At 34.0% G+C, this 20435-nt stretch overlaps 1 protein-coding gene across 1 annotated transcript; it reads right to left on the bottom strand.

Annotated features, from left to right (window-relative positions):
- Window positions 1-6257: 6257 nt before the first annotated feature.
- On the bottom strand, window positions 6258-7016 carry LOC127117673 (uncharacterized). Its single transcript, XM_051047760.1, has 2 exons — window positions 6665-7016; window positions 6258-6586 (listed from the first exon to the last, which is right to left on the bottom strand). Exons 1-2 carry the CDS (start codon window positions 6945-6947, stop codon window positions 6423-6425), a joined length of 447 nt encoding a protein of 148 aa, XP_050903717.1. The 5' UTR covers window positions 6948-7016; the 3' UTR covers window positions 6258-6422.
- Between the last annotated feature and the right edge of the window lie 13419 nt (window positions 7017-20435).

The raw sequence follows: 20435 nt of genomic DNA, 5'->3' as shown, positions 1-20435 counted from the left end.
AAAGTTGTTTCCCTTGATGTCACCTTTCTAAAAAGTCCAAGATCACTTCATTTGGACAAGAATTTAGGGACTTGCGTGTGGTCCCTTTTGTGGGCTTGTTTTGGCAACATATGAACTCAAGTGATTATTTCCTTTTGCATGCTTCCAATGATGACTTCAGTATCCATTATGCATGAATTGGAGTTAGATTGAATCATTGGTTGGGTTTAACTCAATGCCCGTGTACCCATGCACCAATGTTGCTATTTTTGGCCAAAATTAAAAAGGTGCAAAACTGAATTCTATAGCCTATAAATACAACTGCATTGCCTCAAGAACAACACTCACACACTGTCCAAGCCTTGCCAAGCTATCTCATAACCCTACTCCATATAATTCCTTGAAGGTTTCTTTAAAATCGGGTTTAAATTTCACCTTCTGTTTTGAGATTCAAACTCCAAAGATTCATTGCCATTTTCATCTCAATTGGTCACTACAAGCAAGAGGAGGGAGAACCAAGTGAATTCAGATCAAGATCAAGCTAAATCATTGCTACCCGAAGGTGATTTTTCCAAACTACAAACCTTCGATTCTCACTCAATTCTTCTTCATTCTCTTTGATTATTGGTTGTCTAAAGTCCTACCAATGTAGGCAATAAGATTGAGTTGCTTTTAGGCCAAATCGAAGCAACTCAGATCGTGCACCTCAAAATTCAATTCCTCATATCTCTCAATATATTTGGAATTGGACAAAAGGGAGGTCAGATTCGAGCTCCTGGGCATTTTTCCTTTGAATTATTGTAGTCACTTTTTATTTTAGTGAAGGTTAGTGGTGGACCAGTCTGGTGAGGTCCATCGGAGAAGGAGACCAGAGTTAGGGCTCCGGTGGTGCGTTTGCGCCTTCCTAACCTTCTAATCTGATTCAAATGTTTTAATCATGGCCCTTGGTTTTAATTACCACGCGTGTGGCGCATTGACTTGGTTCCACCATGTTCCCTATGCGCGTGGCCATCGGATCTGTCATCTCAATTAATGAGTGAGATCTGATGGCCCTCGTTTTTTCTAATTTCTTTTTTAATTCTGATTTTTCATTTAATCCCTTTATTTTAGTTAATTCATAGAAATTTTATTTTTAATCCAAAAACATGGGACTTTCACCAAAAATCTCTAAATATTCTCCTCTTCCATATTTTGAATTAAAATCATTTTTTGGGTTAATTTTGATATTTTTCTTGAATTAAATTTTTTTGACTTATTTTTAATTATTTTAAAATACTTCTGACTTTCCAAAAATATTGAAAAAAAATTCTAACGTCTTTTGACCTTGTTTGACCTAGGATAAATCCATTGGCCATTTATTTGGCATTTTGAAGGGATTTGAGGTTTTGTCCATTTAATAATGCATTTTAGTTCACTTTTAATTTGATTTTTAATTGATTAAATGTTTAAAAATTATGTTGAGCCAATTTTTTGGTCTTGTGATGTTTGACTTTATGTTTGGGCATTGGTCATGGTTGATTTAACTTTTTTATGATTAATATTCCATTAGATTTAGGGGATTGATGAAATGTACATTTCATCTCCCAAAATGAATGGATGATATTGATCAGATAAAATTCCTCTCATAATCAATTTGTGTTTCTACATACCCTTCCCTCTTCATCTTCTCCCATATTCTTCCCCAATCCATCATTGACTAATGAAATCTCTTCATGTCTAATGCTAGTTGATTTATCAATGACCTTGTGTTAAATGAATCAACATGAGTCGGACTGAGATAGGTCTTCCCTTTTTTTAGTGTGTGGTGTGTTTTAGGAGTTTGGTTCTTTGTACCAAATCTCTAACATGCATTAACACCTATATTTTCATTGTCAGACCTCAGATAGTTGTGACTTCTACATAAGTCCAATTACGATTGCTTAACATAGACCTAAATTTGTCCCTCAAGGCATATCATTCTAGTAAGTGAGATTGTAAGTCTCTCATTCTTCATCGCATTGTGTGGGAACTTGATCTTTTTTCCTTTCATGAGAACTAGTGGAATACTTGTTGATTTATCCAAGTTGGAGCCCTTCTCATGGATGATGTCTTGGTTCAAGGATTCATACTTGTGAATGAATGGTTGAGTTTTCTTTAAAGAATGACTTAATCAATTAAAACTCATCACTAACATTTGACTAATCATTGGCTAACTTCCAAATTAACATTGCTTTACTTTCAAGTCATTTACTTTATGCAATTTAAACTTCATTACCTTTATCATTCATTGCCATTTTACATTTCATGCAACTTGTTTATGTTTCAAGTCCTTTTCACTTTGCTCATTTGAGCCATGTCTTATGATTGTATATATTGTTTGTTTGTTTTGATTTTGTTTTTGGTCTTAAGACCTTAAAGCACTTAATAACAACAAAAAACCCTAAAAAACATCTTGGTGGACTGTTGGATTTGATCTGAACTATTGGACTTAGAATTAGGCAACATTCCCTGTGCTAAAGGACTTGGCCAATGCCAACATTTGAGACTAAGCTATCTTTGGCTATGCCTTCATCTGATGCAAGATCTTGGATCCATTTGATTCATCAGCTACTCTGTCTCTGTGCTTAATTGTTATATTGTTATTATTTCCTATGTTTGATGATTGATTCTGAGTTGATCAAGGAATATTTTCATCTGATACATTGGAAGAATACTAGTTATTGGAGTGCTTGCTTGGATATTATGGCTATATTTATTTGATGTCTTGGTCTTCATATGGTTTTCTTGGATATTGCTTATGATTGTTGCTTGCTAAAGTCCAAAGGAAAATGGGTTTCTATATGACATTCTTTTCTGTTGGATTGCATCCCATGGGTCAAATCTTTTCAACTCTTAACTTTTAATTTTTGTCTAGGGTAGTCTCTTCATCTCCTCCCACTTCTTTAATTTCAAATCTCTCCCTCTTTTCAAAACCTTTTTCATTTGTGTTTTTAACTTAGACATGTTTTAATGACTAGAAACATTGACCTTATGCCATTGAATTTTTTTTAAAACTTTTTCTTAAACCTAACTTTTAAATGAACTTAACCATATTGACTTTAATTTCAAAATGACAAAAAGAACTAACAACCCCATTCAAATCTTTGGCCTTTTGTGCCTTTTCTTTTAAACTTTTGATTAAAAACAATTCACCAACTTCTTTGAAATTTTTACCACAAACTACGGGATTTTGATCCCTCATTTTTATGTTGGTACGTAGGCATAAGACCGAAGGTCTTGTCAAACACAAAAATATAATTAATGAATTATTTTCTCATCTCTCCACTCTATTTTTATAAAGCATCATTTACACCAAAAACATATGCACACAAAAAAGGGCTCCCTAGGAGTACCTAGGACACTTTGGGTGCTAACACCTTCCCTCTGTGTAACCACCAACTCCCTTACCTGTAATCTCTGGTATTTTATTAGTTTTGATTTGAAAACTTATTATCTTCGGGTTTTGTTCGTACTTTTCCATTTTCCTTTGGAAACAATAAAAAGCTTTATGGCAACTCTGGTTTTACTGACGTCAAGTTTATCCGTAGCTTAATGGTCACGAATTTACTGCTACAGCTTGGAGCTCTCTAAGCGAGGGTTATGATGTTTTGAAATACTTTGTTTCCATGTTTCCTCTATAAAACAGGAATCGTAACTCTAATTGATGCGAGGTCAGATGCATTAGAAAGCTAGTCTAATGCTCTACCATTTAGTAAAGAGAAGCCATGCTTGTGTTCCAAATATTAAATTGGATAATGGTAATGGACTATATGTGTGTTTCATGAATCATGTTATGATGTGTACGAATTTAATGATTAATGTATAAAGTAAGTCCCATGATGATAAGTGAGAGTAAGTATAGAGTTATAACTAGGTGAATGGAATTAGAAAGATGACTTAGGTTATGGTAAATAACTTAGGTTGTGATACTCGAATCTAAGAGGTGCCTCGGTGTGCATTTGTGAATGAGTAATCGCTAGAGGAAAGTCGTTCCATCTACGAGAATGTCAAATACATGGATGGAGAACGATATCATAGTTACGATTCAACTAGCTTGTATGGAAACACATTGTAATATATTGTGATTGTGATAGAATCATATGTTATTTATGATATCAACCCATGGTGACTGTGATATGATTACGTGGTATTTTATGAGAATAATCATGTGGTGATTAATGAACCAATCGTGTATTCCAGAATAACCCTTATTCGTGTGTATCCCAAGTTTGAGACTCATATAGAGTAGTAAACGGGAAGGTTAATGATTATTTGGTGGATATCGTGACTGGTGTCGATAGTCTGTGAATTCAGATCGGTCGGGGAAAAGTATTTCATGCTATGGGAAGTCTAAGATCCACGACCCTAATCCATGGATTTGGATCGGTCAGTGAGACATTCCTTGTTGTGCGGACAATCATGACTTGTGTTCATAGTTCATTGATTCACATCGGCCGAGGAGAAATTGTCCGAGGAAGCAGAGATTTATGACCCGTGTCCATAGTCCTAGATGTAGGATCGGTCGGGGAAAGATACTTTATTGTGCATTCCTGAATAGCGATTCATTGAGTTATATGAACTCATGTTGTGTGTTTTCCATACGAAACGTAAATTCCCTTAGATGCTTAAGTCATTATTCTATTGTGTAAGTGTGGACAAGTAGGACGAATTGGAATAACTTAAGTTTAGAATTGATAAGATATCCCTTTAGAGTCGAGTGGACCCATAAGATAGAGGAACTCACTGAGATTATTATCTCACCCCACTATTGTTATTGTTGCTTTTAGGTAGTTCTATGCAGGATAAAGTTAAGCATAAGCTTGCTTGATGATATTTTGGCGATCAGACTTTTTGGATTATGATCTTCCGTTGTGGATCATGTAGACTTTGTTATAGATCCTCATTTTTTTAGACACCTTTGTATATCATGTGTCATTTATGTATATTATTTCTTTTAAACATGTATATATAATGTTGTCGATAGGCTCTTATATGTATCAGTATCAATTACATTATGTATAATATATTTCCTAAATGTATATTATATGTGGGTGTTACATTCATATCAGAATCCATAAACCAAAAAAATTGAAATTTTACCAAGGTTTTTAAATTTGAAAAAGTAGATTTAGTTTAATAGTTTTCTAGTTTTTTTATCGAGAGGTTAATATGATATTTCACTTCAAAATATGGGATATTAAGTGAAATTATCTAAGTGATAGATAATTTTTTTCAAATTAAATGGACGCGACCAACATTTTTAGTCACCTCTATATTTGATAGGGGTGGTAAAACAGGCCGTCTGCCCCGTCCAACCCCGCTCTGTCTTAAACCAGCCAAAAAAAAGCGGAGCGGACAAGCCCACACAGTGAAATTAGACTTAAAAATCTAGTCCACTCCATCAAGGTGACAGAATGGCAGGTGGTGGGCTTGCTCGTCTATTTTGTTATTATCTATTTTTTATTTTTTTAATAGATTAATAGACTTATTTTTACATTTCAATTAGATTTTTCACTTATTTTATAAAACATTTTTTTGTAAAGCATCTTTTTAATACATTTTACTTAAAAATACTGCATATATTCACAAATAAATATATAAAATAGAACCATAATAAATATTTGATTGGTTAGGTTGACCCACACCTTTTCTGGTGGACTTAAGGTGGGACAGGCTGAACGGTAGGCGGGCACAAAATCTCAGCCTAACCCACTATTTTATAGCGGGTGCGCGGACTGGACCGGTGGATTACGATCCGTTGCGACTTTAAAAAGAAAAAAAATGATATCTTTCACTTTATTTCTCTTTCATTTTAATTATTATTTTATTTATTTTTCACTTAAAATATGGTATTGTGATCTTTCCTCTCTAAAATCACAAAATCAAAACTCATATTTACACTATTATTATTTTTAAGAGATTAATTGAAATACACTGTCAGTGTAAAAGGGTTTTACACCATCAGCTAATTATAGACGTTGGATATTAAAAGAAGTTTGACTTTTATTTTAAAAATCTATAAAGTAATACAAACGGGTGATGGTGATGAATCGACGGTGTAAAATTTTTTACACTGACAGTGTATAGTAATTAATCTCTATTTTTAAATATACGAGTTTGCATTGTTCAATAAAATATATAATTAAATTAGAGGTATCTAGTAAAACCAATTTTAAATTTTTTGATAAATTATATGAATATTAAAAAAAAATCTCTTTTTAAAAAACACACACATCCCTAAATTTAATATTCCCTATATATTCAATAATCATTACTTAAAATTTAAAATAAATCTTTCAAATACATACATGATTTCAACAATTATATACATGTATCAAATTCAATCATTATAGTACACCATACTTCATAAGCTTTAAACCATTTCATTGATTATGACAATGTGAAACTTGTATCTCACATTTCACTTAATTAATCTTTTTCATCTCAATTTCCTCTATCTCTCTTTCCTCAGATGATTCATGATTCTGCCTTATTTTCTTCACCTTTTCCATATTCTTCCTCAGAGAAGTAATCTCTTTAACATAGTAATGTTGCCTATCAATAATCAATCCAAAGAACAAAGAAAAACCTGCACAATAATCCATGATATTATAGTAATGCAAATATTAAAAGAAAAATAAGGAAATAATTTAGAGTAATTAATTACCCATTAGAGATGCTTCTAAGAGATGATGTGCCATTAGAACTTCTTCTGTTGGATTAACACTGCCAGAATCCATTGAACGTTTATGGATTTTGAGTATAGTATATATGGTGGAACCAAAAACAACAAACACAGTTGTTGCTACGGTTTTTGTGATTAATGGACCTCTTCCACGTTTCAAAATATCTAACACTTTCACCATTAGTTTTCTTATTGGATTTGCAAATGATAGGATTAGAATTACTGTTAATTCTATTGATAAAAGTACGAATAAAAGTTGTAACATTTTTGCTGAAATGCTTGAATGTGGATGATTTCTATGGTGAAAATGTAAATTAGAATTCACATGAAACTCTATTTTGTATTTTATTTGTACATTACAAGGTGCTTAAGAAAATTGAAAAAGTTAGGCAAAGAATTATGCTATATGCTTTCCTTTTTACACTCAATGAGGCATAGAATGACTTTCGAAATAGTGTATGATTGAATTAACTTCCTATTGGCTTTCCAAAATGGCTTCCAAGACGTCTCCCCTCCTAGTTTGTTTTGTTTTGTTTTATCCTCATAAATAACTTTGTTGTAATTTTTATTGATTTAATAATAAAATTTGAGTATTTTTTATCTCAAAAGCATAATTAGTTACGAAGTTTCTTAACTTAATTTAATGTTTTGTTTTAGTTTATTAACTAAAACACGTTATAAATTAGTCTTTTAATTTTATTTGCGTTATATTATGTGATCCTTCCGTCAATTTCTGGCAACAAAAAAATTAAGTTATGGTGACGTGGCGTGACAGCGATGTCATTGATACAAATCTGAGTCAGCGTATGTAGTTAAAAACTGATATCTTGTTTAAAATATTGGGGTTTTGATTTGGGGATATTAGAAGTAATTCATATTTATTAGTTGTACTATTTTCTTAGCCCCTAAGTTTGTTAGAGGGTATTTTAGTATTTTATCCTATTCTAGTAACCCTAGTTTTAGCTTATAAATAGGGTGACAATCATTGTAACTTTTATCATGTTTTGTAGTCGTCATTCTCTTAATAGAATATTTCCGTTCATCATTCATTCTACCTTTGCACCAACAATTGGTATCTAGAGCTCCGGTTCGGATTCATTGGGAAACACGGGAAACACGAGTGAACGTGAGGTCTTGTGTGTTTGATTTTGATTCTTAGATTCGTGTTGAATCTTGAACAAAATCTTATCAGAATTTTAATTCTGTGGGTTGGGAAACACTGTGAGAAATCTGAGTGTACTGTGCAAGGTAGAAAGATGAACGGAAACGGCAACATGAACACCAAACTTCCAGTATTTAACGGTAAAAACTGGAATCGTTGGATGATCCAAATGCGTGTACTGTTCGGTGCTCAAGATGTTCTAGATCTTGTCACTGATGGTTATGTTCCGGTAGCAGCAGATGCGACGGATGAACAGAAAAACGCGCAAAAGGAAGTAAGGAAGAAGGATCAGAAAGCATTGTTCTTCATTCATCAATGTGTTAATGTAAATGTGTTTGAGAAGATTGCAGATTCAACGACAGCAAAGGCTGCGTGGGACACACTGGTTAGATGTTATGGTGGTGACGCATCAGTGAAGAAGGTGAAGCTTCAGTCCTTGAGAAAGCAATATGAGAATCTCAACATGAAGAATAATGAGAAAGTTTCTGAATACATCTCTAGAGTGATTCTGATCACTAATAAGATGAAAGCGTGTGGAGAAACTCTTTCTGAAGAAAAAATCATGGAGAAAGTATTGAGATCCCTTACCTTTCAATTTGATTACATTGTGGTAGCAATAGAACATTCCAAAGATATGAGCACCATGAGAATTGAAGAGCTGCAGAGCAGTCTAGAAGCGCAAGAGTTGCGTTTGACTGAGAGAACTTCTGAAAGGGAAGTAGAGCAGCAGGCTCTGAAAGCAACTTCTGATAGGAGGTATCAGAAGCAGTCAGAAGCCAGGAGAAGATCTGATGGTGGTCAGAAGTCAGAAAGCTCAACCTCTGATAGACAAAAGAATGCTCAGAAGGGAAAAGAGAAGTATGACAAGAAGAAGATTCAATGTTACTGTTGTAAGAAGTTTGGTCACTTTGCTAGAGACTGTTGGTCAAACAAGGAGAGAAAATCAGAAGAAGCAAATATAGCCAGAAGTTCTGATGACGAATCTGTGCTATTGATGGCCTCTGAATCTAATGATATGGATCTCATAGACTGGTGGTATATGGACACTGGCTGTTCAAATCATCTTACTAGAAACAAGAAATGGCTGGTTGACTTTGACTCTGAAAAGAGGACAAAGATCAGATGTGCTGATGACAAATATCTTAATGCAGAAGGTATGGGAAATGTCAGAGTGATTCTAAACAATGGGAAAACAACATTGATTCAGAACGTGTGGTATGTACCTGGCATCAGAAGCAATCTGATGAGTGTGGGACAATTAATTGAGAAAGGTTTTTCAGTTACCATGAAGGACAATCTTCTGAAGCTGTATGACTGCAACCAGAAGTTGATTATGGAGTCAGAACAGGGAAGGAATAGAACATTCAAGGTGAATGTCAGAACTACAGACTCAGAATGTCTTAGTGCAACAAGTGCTGAGAAGGAGAGTGAGTTGTGGCACAGAAGATTTGGTCATTTGAATTTCAGAAGCTTAAAACATCTAAATTCAAAGAAGTTGGTACATGGAATTCCTGCAATTAAGAAGCCTGAAAAGTCATGCAAAGTTTGCATTAAAGGAAAACAACCACGATTGCCATTTGCGTCAGAAACTGCTCCAAGAGCAAAACATGCCTTGGGAGTTGTACATTCTGATGTGTGTGGTCCATTTCCAGTAGCATCGATTGGAGGGAATAAATACTTTGTGTTATTTGTTGATGAATTCACAAGAATGACATGGGTATCCCTTATTAAGTTTAAACACGAGGTGTTTGATGAATTCAAGAAGTTCAGAATGAAGGCTGAGAATCAGAGTGGTCAGAAGTTGAAGATTCTTAGAACTGACGGTGGAGGTGAGTATAACTCCAAAGAGTTCCAGAAGTTCTGTGAGGAGAATGGAATTGAGCATGAGGTTACTGCTCCTTATACCCCTCAACACAATGGTCTTGCTGAAAGAAGAAACCGCACTTTGCTTGATATGGTGAGAAGCATGCTAAAGGAGAAGAAACTTCCTCAGAAGCTCTGGGGAGAAGCTGTTGCCACTGCAACGTATGTACTCAATCGATGTCCTACGAAGAAGTTGAAGGAAATAGTTCCAATACAGAAGTGGACTGGAGATAAGCAAAGTGTTAGTCATCTGAAGGTATTTGGTTCTGTTTGCTATAAACATGTTCCAGAAGCCAGAAGACAGAAGCTGGATGATAGAAGCAAAGTGATGATTCTGATAGGGTACCACAGTACAGGTGCATACAAGCTCTATTACCCAGAAACCAACAAAATTGAATTCAGCAAAGATGTGATTGTGAAGGAATCATAATTTTGGAATTGGGATAAGTCTCAATCTGATTCTGATGTTAGAACTTCTGAAGAAAGGTCAGAGTTAAGAATTTCTGAAGTTGGAGTAAACTCTGACGTTGATTCTGATTCTGATAGTGATTCTGACTCTGGAGAAGACTCAGAAGATGAAGGTGACTCTGATGATCCAGACTCTGATGACCCAGACTCTGATGATAATCCAGATTTTGGTGGCAATTCAGACTCTAGAAATATGCCAGGCCCTGAAGATGGTCAAAGCTCTGGAGGAAGTCAACCATCTGAAGCTAGAAACTCTGAAGCTCAAGACTCTGAACAAGTTCAGAGACCACAAAGAATCAGAAACATCCCCAGAAGATATGCAGAATTTGACATGCTGCAAGACACTGAAGTAGACTCTGAAGGAGAAGTTATTCAGTGTGCCATGTTAGTAGACTCTGAACCCATAAGTACAGAAGAGGCTCTTAAGCAGAAGCTCTGGCTGAAGGCCATGAAAGAAGAACTTGATGCTATAGAGAGAAACAAGACTTGGAAGCTGACAGAACTTCCAAAAGACAAGAAAGCCATCAGCGCCAGATGAGTTTTCAAGCAGAAGTTAAAGCCAGATGGTTCAATTGGCAAACATAAAGCAAGGTTGGTAGCCAGAGGATTTCTACAGAAACCTGGGCTGGATTACTCTGAAGTGTTTGCACCTGTAGCAAGACATGAAACAATCAGAATGGTGATTGCAATAGTTGCTAACAGGAATTGGCCTCTGATGCATTTAGATGTAAAATCTGCATTTCTGAACGGTCCATTAGAAGAAGAAGTTTACGTGTCACAACCTCCTGGATTTGTGAAAAAGAATCAGGAAGGGATGGTGTACAGATTATACAAAGCTCTATATGGATTGAAACAAGCACCCAGAGCTTGGAATCAGAAGATTGATTCATTTTTCAAGAAGCAAGGCTTTCAGAAATGTGAGATGGAGTACGGTGTCTATGTTCAGCATACTTCTGAAGGAAATATGACTCTGGTATGTTTATATGTTGATGATATACTGTTGACTGGAAGTTCTGAACAGGAGATAGCCAAGTTCAAGAAAGTTCTGATGAATGAATTCGAAATGACTGATCTAGGCAAAATGACATACTTTCTAGGGATGGAGTTCAGATACTCTGAGAAAGGTATTATTTTGCATCAGCTCAAGTATGAATTAGAACTTCTGAAGAGATTTAATCTGAAGAATTATAAGATTGCTGTCACACCTTCTGATACAAATCAGAAACTGGATTCTGACTCTGATGGAAAGGATGTGGACGCTACAACCTTCAAACAGTTGGTTGGTTCTCTGAGGTATTTGTGCAATACCAGACCTGATATTTGCTATTCAGTTGGGATGGTTAGTAGGTTCATGAGTAAACCTAAGTGGTCCCATTACCAAGCTGCTGTCAGGATTCTGAGGTATATCAAGGGAACTCTGAAGTATGGAGTATTATTTCCTTCTAGAAGAAAGGATGAGTCAGAACTTCTGAGTTATTCAAATTTTGATTGGTGTGGAGACAGAGTTGACAGAAGAAGTACGTCTGGGTACTTATTCAAATTTATGGGAGGTCCCATTTCTTGGTGTTCCAAGAAGCAACCTGTTGTGGCGTTGTCAACTTGTGAAGCTGAATACATTGCAGGTGCTGTTACTGCATGCCAAGCTGTGTGGATTCTGAATCTATTGCAGGATCTGAAGATTAAAGTAAACAAACCTCTAAAGCTGATGATTGACAACAAGTCTGCAATCAATCTTGCCAGAAACCCAGTGTTGCATGGGAGAAGCAAGCACAATGAGACCAAGTATCATTTTCTGAGACATCAAGTTCATAGGGGAGTGTTAGAAGTTGTACGTTGCAGCACTCAGAAACAGTTGGCAGATGTTCTGACGAAAGCTATCAAGACTGATCAATTTCTCAGATTAAGGGATGGAATTGGTGTTACAAGTTTTGATGGAATATGAATTAAGGGATGGTATTAGAAGTAATTCATATTTATTAGTTGTACTATTTTCTTAGCCCCTAAGTTTGTTAGAGGGTATTTTAGTATTTTATCCTATTCTAGTAACCCTAGTTTTAGCTTATAAATAGGGTGACAATCATTGTAACTTTTATCATGTTTTGTAGCCGTCATTCTCTTAATAGAATATTTCCGTTCATCATTCATTCTACCTTTGCACCAACAGGGGAGAACCTCGTAGTTTAAACCGTGTACCCGTTTTTAACTACATATATTGACTCGGATTTGTACAAATAACATTACTATCACGCCACATCATCAGAATTTAATATTTTTTGTCAGAAATTAAATGACTAAATAGGATAATAGAAGTGAAGTTAAAGGACTAAAACATGTATTAAATTTAATCTGAATGCACAAAATAAAAAATAACTGAAAATAAGTGAAAAAATTAGAAAATAAAAATATATTTCAAACTTTTTAATTTGTCAAAAACTCATTATCATTGTCCTTTATAAAAAAATTAGTGATATTGATTAAAAACTAAATGTCCAACCTCGATTAAAAAATGTCTATTGTCAATAAAAATAAAAATAAATTTAAAACTATTTTATCTAAATTTGTTAATATTTGGGGAAATGGTAATTCAAGAGAATATATTTGATAATGAATTTATTGAAGGTCTAGAGAAAAAGTGAGGTTTTTTTATAGAAGAAAGTTCATGTGAATTGGATTTCAGAGATTCACTAGAATTATAATAGACATCAATGTTTAACAGGAGTTTATACTGATATTTACAAATTATACATTAAAGAGGTACTCACATCAGAAAATAGAAATAAACTTATGTAATGTTCATACTCATATATCTAGAATAACAACTAATAGTATTAATCATTGGTATTTCATACATTAATATAAATATTTGGAAATGGACCAGATTAACAATTTTACAACAAAACATCAAAATAACTAATACAACAACTATCAGACAAATTCATCAACACAATGAAAGGACGCCTCATCGAGTCTTCAGTTTCAATTCTAAAGTTGCGATTACAATTTGAATACCCTCTTACCTGAAAATATCATAACAATGTGGAGTGAGACACTAATCTCAGAGAATTTCTTATCTAAACCATTGAATCACTCTTTACCCTTCTACCCGTTTAAGGTATATTTGAATACTCCATCAAGGTATTTGACACTCATCTCACACATAAGTATTGAGTCATCAACAACTCAAATACAACATGTTTAGATAAGTTCTTAATATATCAAGGAGTCAAACATAAGACAAGTGAGGATTCCTCTATCTAGGTCACCTTCCTTTTCCTTTCACCCACCTCCTTAACTTGCTCATATAAAGTTATCAGAATAAAAAATTAATAAATTAATAGGACAATGTCTTAGTGAGTTCTAGCAAGCTAACAAGCTGACTTCAAAGTATCTAATATGGACACCCTAATTCTAGATCCCATTGATTAACTATATCATTTATCTATCTCCATCGACTATAAGTCTTTAGATGCTATAAAATAGCAATAGTAATTATTTATCTAATCACCTGATGCCTAGTGTAGTTCTACAATCTTACATAAAGTTAGATATGAAATTGCAGGTCTTTTAGTTTGAATGTTTTTGTTAATTTGTGTGTATTTTTATTTGATTATTCGTGTGTTTGTACTTTGTTCGATATTTAATTATTCGCGTATTTTTAATTCATTCACATTTGAATTGTATTGTGTTTGCTTTGGCTATTTAGTATTGTACCTAAGTCCCCTCATTATTCAATAAATTATAAGGTTGGTCCATGATACTATGTGATCTCTTTGAGCCTAGAAAGTTGGTTTTTTGTCATTTCATAAATTATTGCTTGAATCACAAGTTAGAATACTTGAATCAAGGTGTTAAGTATTTGATTCGAATCATGTACATTGTATGGCTCGAATCATGCAAGTTGTGAAAATTAGATTTTGGCTCTGTGTGATTTGATTCGAATCACAAGTTGAACTTGACTCGAATCACAACTTTATTTGAAAGAAAGATTTTGGCTATGCCATATTTGATTTGAATCATACATTACAAGTGAGTCGATTCGCATCATCACATGACTCAAATCATAGTTTTCACTTGACTCAAGTCATGGGTTTGAATAATGATTTGAATTATAACTTCAAATTTCTAAATTTCCACCTTAGATTTCAATAATTATTTCTTTAATCCAAGAAGTGTGAGAGCCTCTCATTATGACTTAGTTTATGATGAAATATTTGATGAAACTCTTTGACAAAAAAATCAGTAGGATCAAGGTGGATTTCCATATACGAAGACTTGGAGCAGGTTATTGTGGATAGCAAGGTTATTGGATCAAGATCATTGGATATCTTGTGTTTGTTAGCACATTGAGTACCTGGATCAACAGAGGAAATAACCGTGTAATGTTTCATTGTAATAAAAATGCTTGTACCAAACTTATGAAATAGTGGAAGATCATGATTATTTTCTGATGGTTTTAACATCATTGAAGAGTGGAGTAGAAAAAGAGAGGACGAACGCCAAACCACTATATATCTCTGTGTACTTTTCTTTCTTCTCTTATCTCTTTTAATTTTATGCATTCATTATTATGGTTGTTGCACCATTGCATCGTTTGTACGTAATTTAGGTTAGACCTTACTTATAGTGATTTAATGTGTAAGTTTAGGTCTATGATACATTGAACATATTAGATCATCATAAATCCAATTATATTTTGAATGAATTTATATGTAAATATTTTGAATCGTTTTGTTAAAGCGGCTTTGGTTATCTTGTAATTGATTTGCATTAGAAAAATCAATCCTTTAGCAATATCACGTAGTATTCTTATTAGATTAATTCATTGAGAAACTTTCAAGCTCTCTTTGTGTTGTGTTTTGCTTCTGCGTGTTTTAAAATCTCTGATTTTGTTTTATGGGACCTAAAATATTTTTTGAAATTGCCTTTTTGGGGATATTGTATATTCAACCCCCCCCCCCCCCCCCTTCCAAACCATTCTTGTGTCCATATTCTCACCTAACAATTGGTATCAGAGTGGGGATTTTAATCTAAGTCTTGCGACTCCTAAAGTTGAGGATATGGTTCCTTGCGAATCTAGATGAGTTTTTCTATTTGTTTAGAAGCTTATGAAATTCAATGAATTACAATAGTATTACATTGATTTCCTAATGTATGATCATTCATTGCATGCATTACATAGATAAACTTAAAGTAAAACCTTACTAGTATTTTCTTCAATCATTAATTATATTTAAGATATTCTATAAGTTTTTATTCATCCAGAATTAAACTGACAAAAGTTTGAGGTATGTTCAGTGTAACCGTAAAGGGAGGCATGTGGGGAGTGAACATGTAACGCTTCGCAAACATCATATAATATTCATTAAATATCTCTTATGTCGAAAGCCCTTTGTCAATAGGAGTAAGCAAGGTGAGTCTACTTCCTCCAATTAACCATTCCTTGGGTTCTTCAGTATAGTTGTTGGGTTTGGTAGCCATTAAAGATGGATCAAATGTGGCATTAAGCCAGAGTTAGAGGGGCCAGAAGCGAATATACAGGAGAAGCGTGCCTTTGGGATTGTTGGTGAGGCTAAATGTTTTCATGGCATGAGACGTTAGGTTTGAAGCTTCATAAAGTGATTCCAAAATTAACTAGCTTAAACAGACATTTCTTCCATAGTATAGTTGGTTGGCTAGAGTGACAAATGTTTTCGCTACTTGCAAAGAGCTCAAGAAAAAAAACAAAATTTGATAGCCATAAGGACAAGAAAGCAATGTGTTCTTTGTCGGAAACTTCCTTAGTCGTCTCGTCGAAGTGGCATGCAGTGAAGTTGGTAAAGCTAGCACACTTTGAGTTAAAGTCAATGTTGTCTTTATTTTGGATAGAACAGTCGAAGACTTTGTCAGTTGGTCTAAGACCAGTAATGGTAGCTACATCAAACAATGTCGTCTTAATCATGCCACAATGCAGTTGGAAATTTTTTGTTCAACCCTCCCAAAAGTGAAGCGCATCAAGTAACATGTTCTAGCTAGAATTAATACCTGGGATTTCCAAATGAGGGTTTTCTCTTCCTGAAGAGGAGGTTCATGGATGTACAATTAGTTTCTAGTAAGATGGGTGTGATAATAGATGTAGTGAGAGGAATTTGTTGGTTTGGAGTTGGTATGGACGCCATTTGAGTTGAAATAAGTAGAGGTTAAGTTTTTTTGCAGAATGAACGTCTAAAGTTTTGCTGAAGATGAAAAGAAAAATGGAAGAAAGAAGAAGAGGATGAGAAGAAATAAATTTATAGCTTAGGGGGAAAATTGTTCGTTTTCTTTATTTTTTTCTCTATTTTCCTTTAAAGAAAATAAATCAGGAAAAAAACATTTTTTGACAAGTGGTCCACGAAGGGTGAGAAAGTGGGAAGTTGGGTTTGTGTGTGACCCACGTTTTCCTAGGAACTCGGAGTCATGATGATTTTTTTTTAACTTGCACGTCTCGAAAAGACGTTATGCATAACAATCATGAGCATGGTGACGTCAGTGCACAACTTCGAGTAATGGTGAAATTTCAAAAGTGCCACTTGTCTCTCAAAAATGAATCAAAAGTGGAATTTTTTTAGGGGTAATTTGTTAGCCAAGAAATTTCAAAGTACTAATTTGACAAGGGAATTAGCTGAAATTTCTGCACAAGGAAAGTTTGCATGCCTTTCGATCAGAGACATTGGGCTGAAACCTTAACGTTCAACATTTTAAGGATTTGGTTTGGGACTTGGAGAAATTTCTAAAAAGTTGGTTGTTCGCCAATCGATAGATCGAGGGAGGTTCGACCAAAGAAAACTCAAAATCAAACCAAACAACTGTTTTTTGGTTTTATACAGAACACCAAAGACATATGGAGATCAATTGAAGGCATGTAAAACATGTAGAGGTGACATGTAGGATGGAAGACAATTGAACATTGAAGACAGTTAGTTCATAGTTCTAAAAATAGGGAATTCATTCATTTATTATCTAAAAAAATTCCTATATAAAAGAGGGTTCTCCTAATTTCATTTTACACTAAAATTCTTATTATAAAACCTTTTATTTCTCTTCTACTCTTTGTATTTTCATATTTGTTTTTGAAGATTTTTGTAATGCCAAAAGACCAAAAAGCTTTTGTGAGAGTTTTTGTTGTAACCATTGTTGTGCTTTGATTTGTTATATCCAAGAATATGATTCTCTTGTTTGCAAGATAATCCATATAAAATATTGGTTGTAAGTTCTTGAGTTGGACTTGTATAAACATTGTAGTAGCAGGTTTTGAGCTCCTTTTGTGTAAAAACTTTGTTTGAAGGGTTTTGATCAAAGCTTATGAAAAATTTCAATTTGTTGGTTCTTGGGCTTAGCTAGTGTAAAAGCTTCATTTGTATGTTTTTGAAGGTTCGTGGAAAAATCTTGTAAAAATCTCAAATATGTTTAGTGCAACTCTCAAGAAGAAACTCTTGGAAACAAGAGTATGTCAATTAGCTAGGTCAAACCTATATAAATCTATGGTGCACTATCTCTATCTCTTCTCTCTTCTCTCTTGACCTCCATCTTCTTTATTTACTTATGCTACCTTATCTATCTGCAATTATTATAATCAAAATAATTATTTTAAATAACACAACACAACACAACCCCCCCCCCCCCCCCCCCCCCCCCCCGTGTTTTGAGTCACTTGGCTAACAAGTGGCATTAAAGCCTAATTCTTGTAATAAGACTAGTTGACTCCGGATATAGTATGATGACTTCAAACACTTCTTATTTTAACAAGGTATTGTTCATGAATACACCTCCATCATTTGATGGTGAAATGTTTGGTATTTAGGAAGAGTGAATACAAATATTTTTTATTCAATTTATGTAAATTTAGGGAACTATATTTTAAATGATCCTTTTATACATGTTCATCTTATTACCAATGAAGTAATAAACAAACCAAATTATTTTTAGACCACAAAAGAAAATAGAAAATTTTAACTTAGGTTGCAAGCTAATTACTTGATGACCAGTAATTTAAGCACCAGAGAATTCTTTCATGTTTTTAATGGTGGCACATCTATATAAGTGTGGGACACCCTTAAGGGAATCCATGAAATTGGAACGGAGATAGAGATGGTAAACACATGTACCCAAGAAAATGAGATACCAAGTACTAGTAAATGGTGATTCTCAAATATTCAATCTAATCTCAAAAAATTTGCTTTAAAAAATTATCTAAGATTCAATAACTCATATAAGAAAACTGATTTAGTACTTGACTTCAAGGATAGAAATGTTTTTGATGAATTTCAAGAAAGATCAAACAAAATGGAAATCGTCATGAAGCTTTGAGAACTAATTTAATTACTTAAGTGTGAGGAAAATAACTCAAATACTTTTGAACAATCTTTATCATTCGCAGAAGAAGCTTTTGAAAGATTATCACCATAAGTTTCATACAAAAGAACAGTCATCATATATGAAGGATCTTCTAAAGACTCATCATCCTAAAATTCAAATGAAGAAAAAATATATCAATATCTTATTCTAACATACAAGAATTTTGTAGCATAATAGGAAGAAGTTTAGACAACATATGAATAATCAATTAGGAAAACTCTAAAGGTTCATGCAAATGTTTGTGGAAGGATATGTCCAAAGTTGCATCCAAAATTCAACGAAAAATTCAAGTGAAGCATCATCTAGAATGTCAACAAAATAATTTGATGAAGAGGAATGGTTATACTTCAAAGCTACTCACGAAGAAGTTAACAATGAGGTAACAATTATAACTTACAAACAAATGTTTGCTTTAAGTGTTAAGCTTAGTAAATAAAATGAAAATTTAGAAAGAGACATTATCTTTGGATGATCATATTGAATATCTTCAAGGTAATAATTATAGGATTGGTATTGAATTCTATGATCTTAGAAGATAATATTTTTAAGTCAAGTAATTGTGAATAGTGTGATTCATTGAAAAATGAGAATAAAAAGTTGTATAAGAACTAAGAAAGTTTACCAAATGTAAAGAAAAGATAGAATTTATTTTATAAAATCAAAAGGATTCTTATAATAAAACTCGTTTAGGTTATCAACCTAATAAATATTTTATAAGTATTTGTCATACTAAAAATAAGACCAAAAATTATGTGTATAAATGCAAGTTATGTCATATGCATGCTCATCTTCGACCTCTATGTTTTCCTAAAATGCATGATTTATGATGTTCTAAAGAGAATGACTCAAGAAATCTTAAATTCATTAACCCTAAATAACCCAAAAAGATTTGGGTATCAAAGGTAAAAACTTGATTGTTTTGCAGGGATGCTTTGTGTATCACTCGAGGTCGAAGAGGACAGGGAGTGGTTGTAACACCTGATACCAAAGAGGGCGGAGAGTGGTCGCCCGAATTCACATCGGAATGAGAGGATCCTAAGGTTGTGCATGTATGGGATTGCATGGTTGAAGAAAGCTTATAAGAATTGATTGATACTACCTATACCAACAAGATGCATCTTCTTTTTGATAGCCTAAAAAATCAGAACTATATAGCTAAGTGTATGTTGCTTAGAGTAGTATTTTAATGGGTGACCTTCTGGGAAGTTTCCCAGAAAGTGTGTTAATGAGGATAAAGCATACTAAAAAAGATTCGTGTTTGTTTGTGGGGTTAGTCAACAATCCTTAAAGCAGTCAGGAGCGTTACAAATGGTATCAAAGTATACCTCTCCCAGTACAATGTGATTCGGGGATGAACCAAGTGGAATCTGGTGGACATGTAACACTCGAGGAAGAAGAGGGTGCAAAGTGGTTGTAACACACGAGGACGAAGAAGGCAGGGAGTGGTTGCTTAAATTAACATCAGAATAAGAGGATCATGAGGTTGTGCTTGTATGGGACTTCATGGTTGAAGGAAGCTTATAACAATTCATTAGTACTACCTATACCAATAAGATGCACCTTATTTTTGGTAACTTAACAAATAAGAACTATATAGTTAAGCGTGTTTGACTTGGAGTAAGTATTTGGATGGGTGACCTTCTGAGAAGTTTCCCGAAAAGTGTGTCAGTGAGGACAAAGCATGCTGAAAAGACCCGTATTGGTTTGTGGGGTTAGTCAACAATTCTGAAAGCAGTTTGGGGCATTACACTTTGCAACTTTAGGGATCAAAAATGAAAATCAAGAAAATTTGTGCAAAGCATGAGTTCTAAGATTCCTCTAAGAAATATTGGTCTTCGTTTGAGGAATTATATGGAAGATGTTTATTATGAAAAAAGCATATTGGAAGAT

The sequence above is a fragment of the Lathyrus oleraceus genome, chromosome 2 (assembly GCF_024323335.1).
Source record: "Lathyrus oleraceus cultivar Zhongwan6 chromosome 2, CAAS_Psat_ZW6_1.0, whole genome shotgun sequence".
NCBI classification, from domain to species: Eukaryota; Viridiplantae; Streptophyta; class Magnoliopsida; order Fabales; family Fabaceae; genus Lathyrus; species Lathyrus oleraceus.
This window is presented reverse-complemented; position numbering and strand designations above follow the sequence as displayed.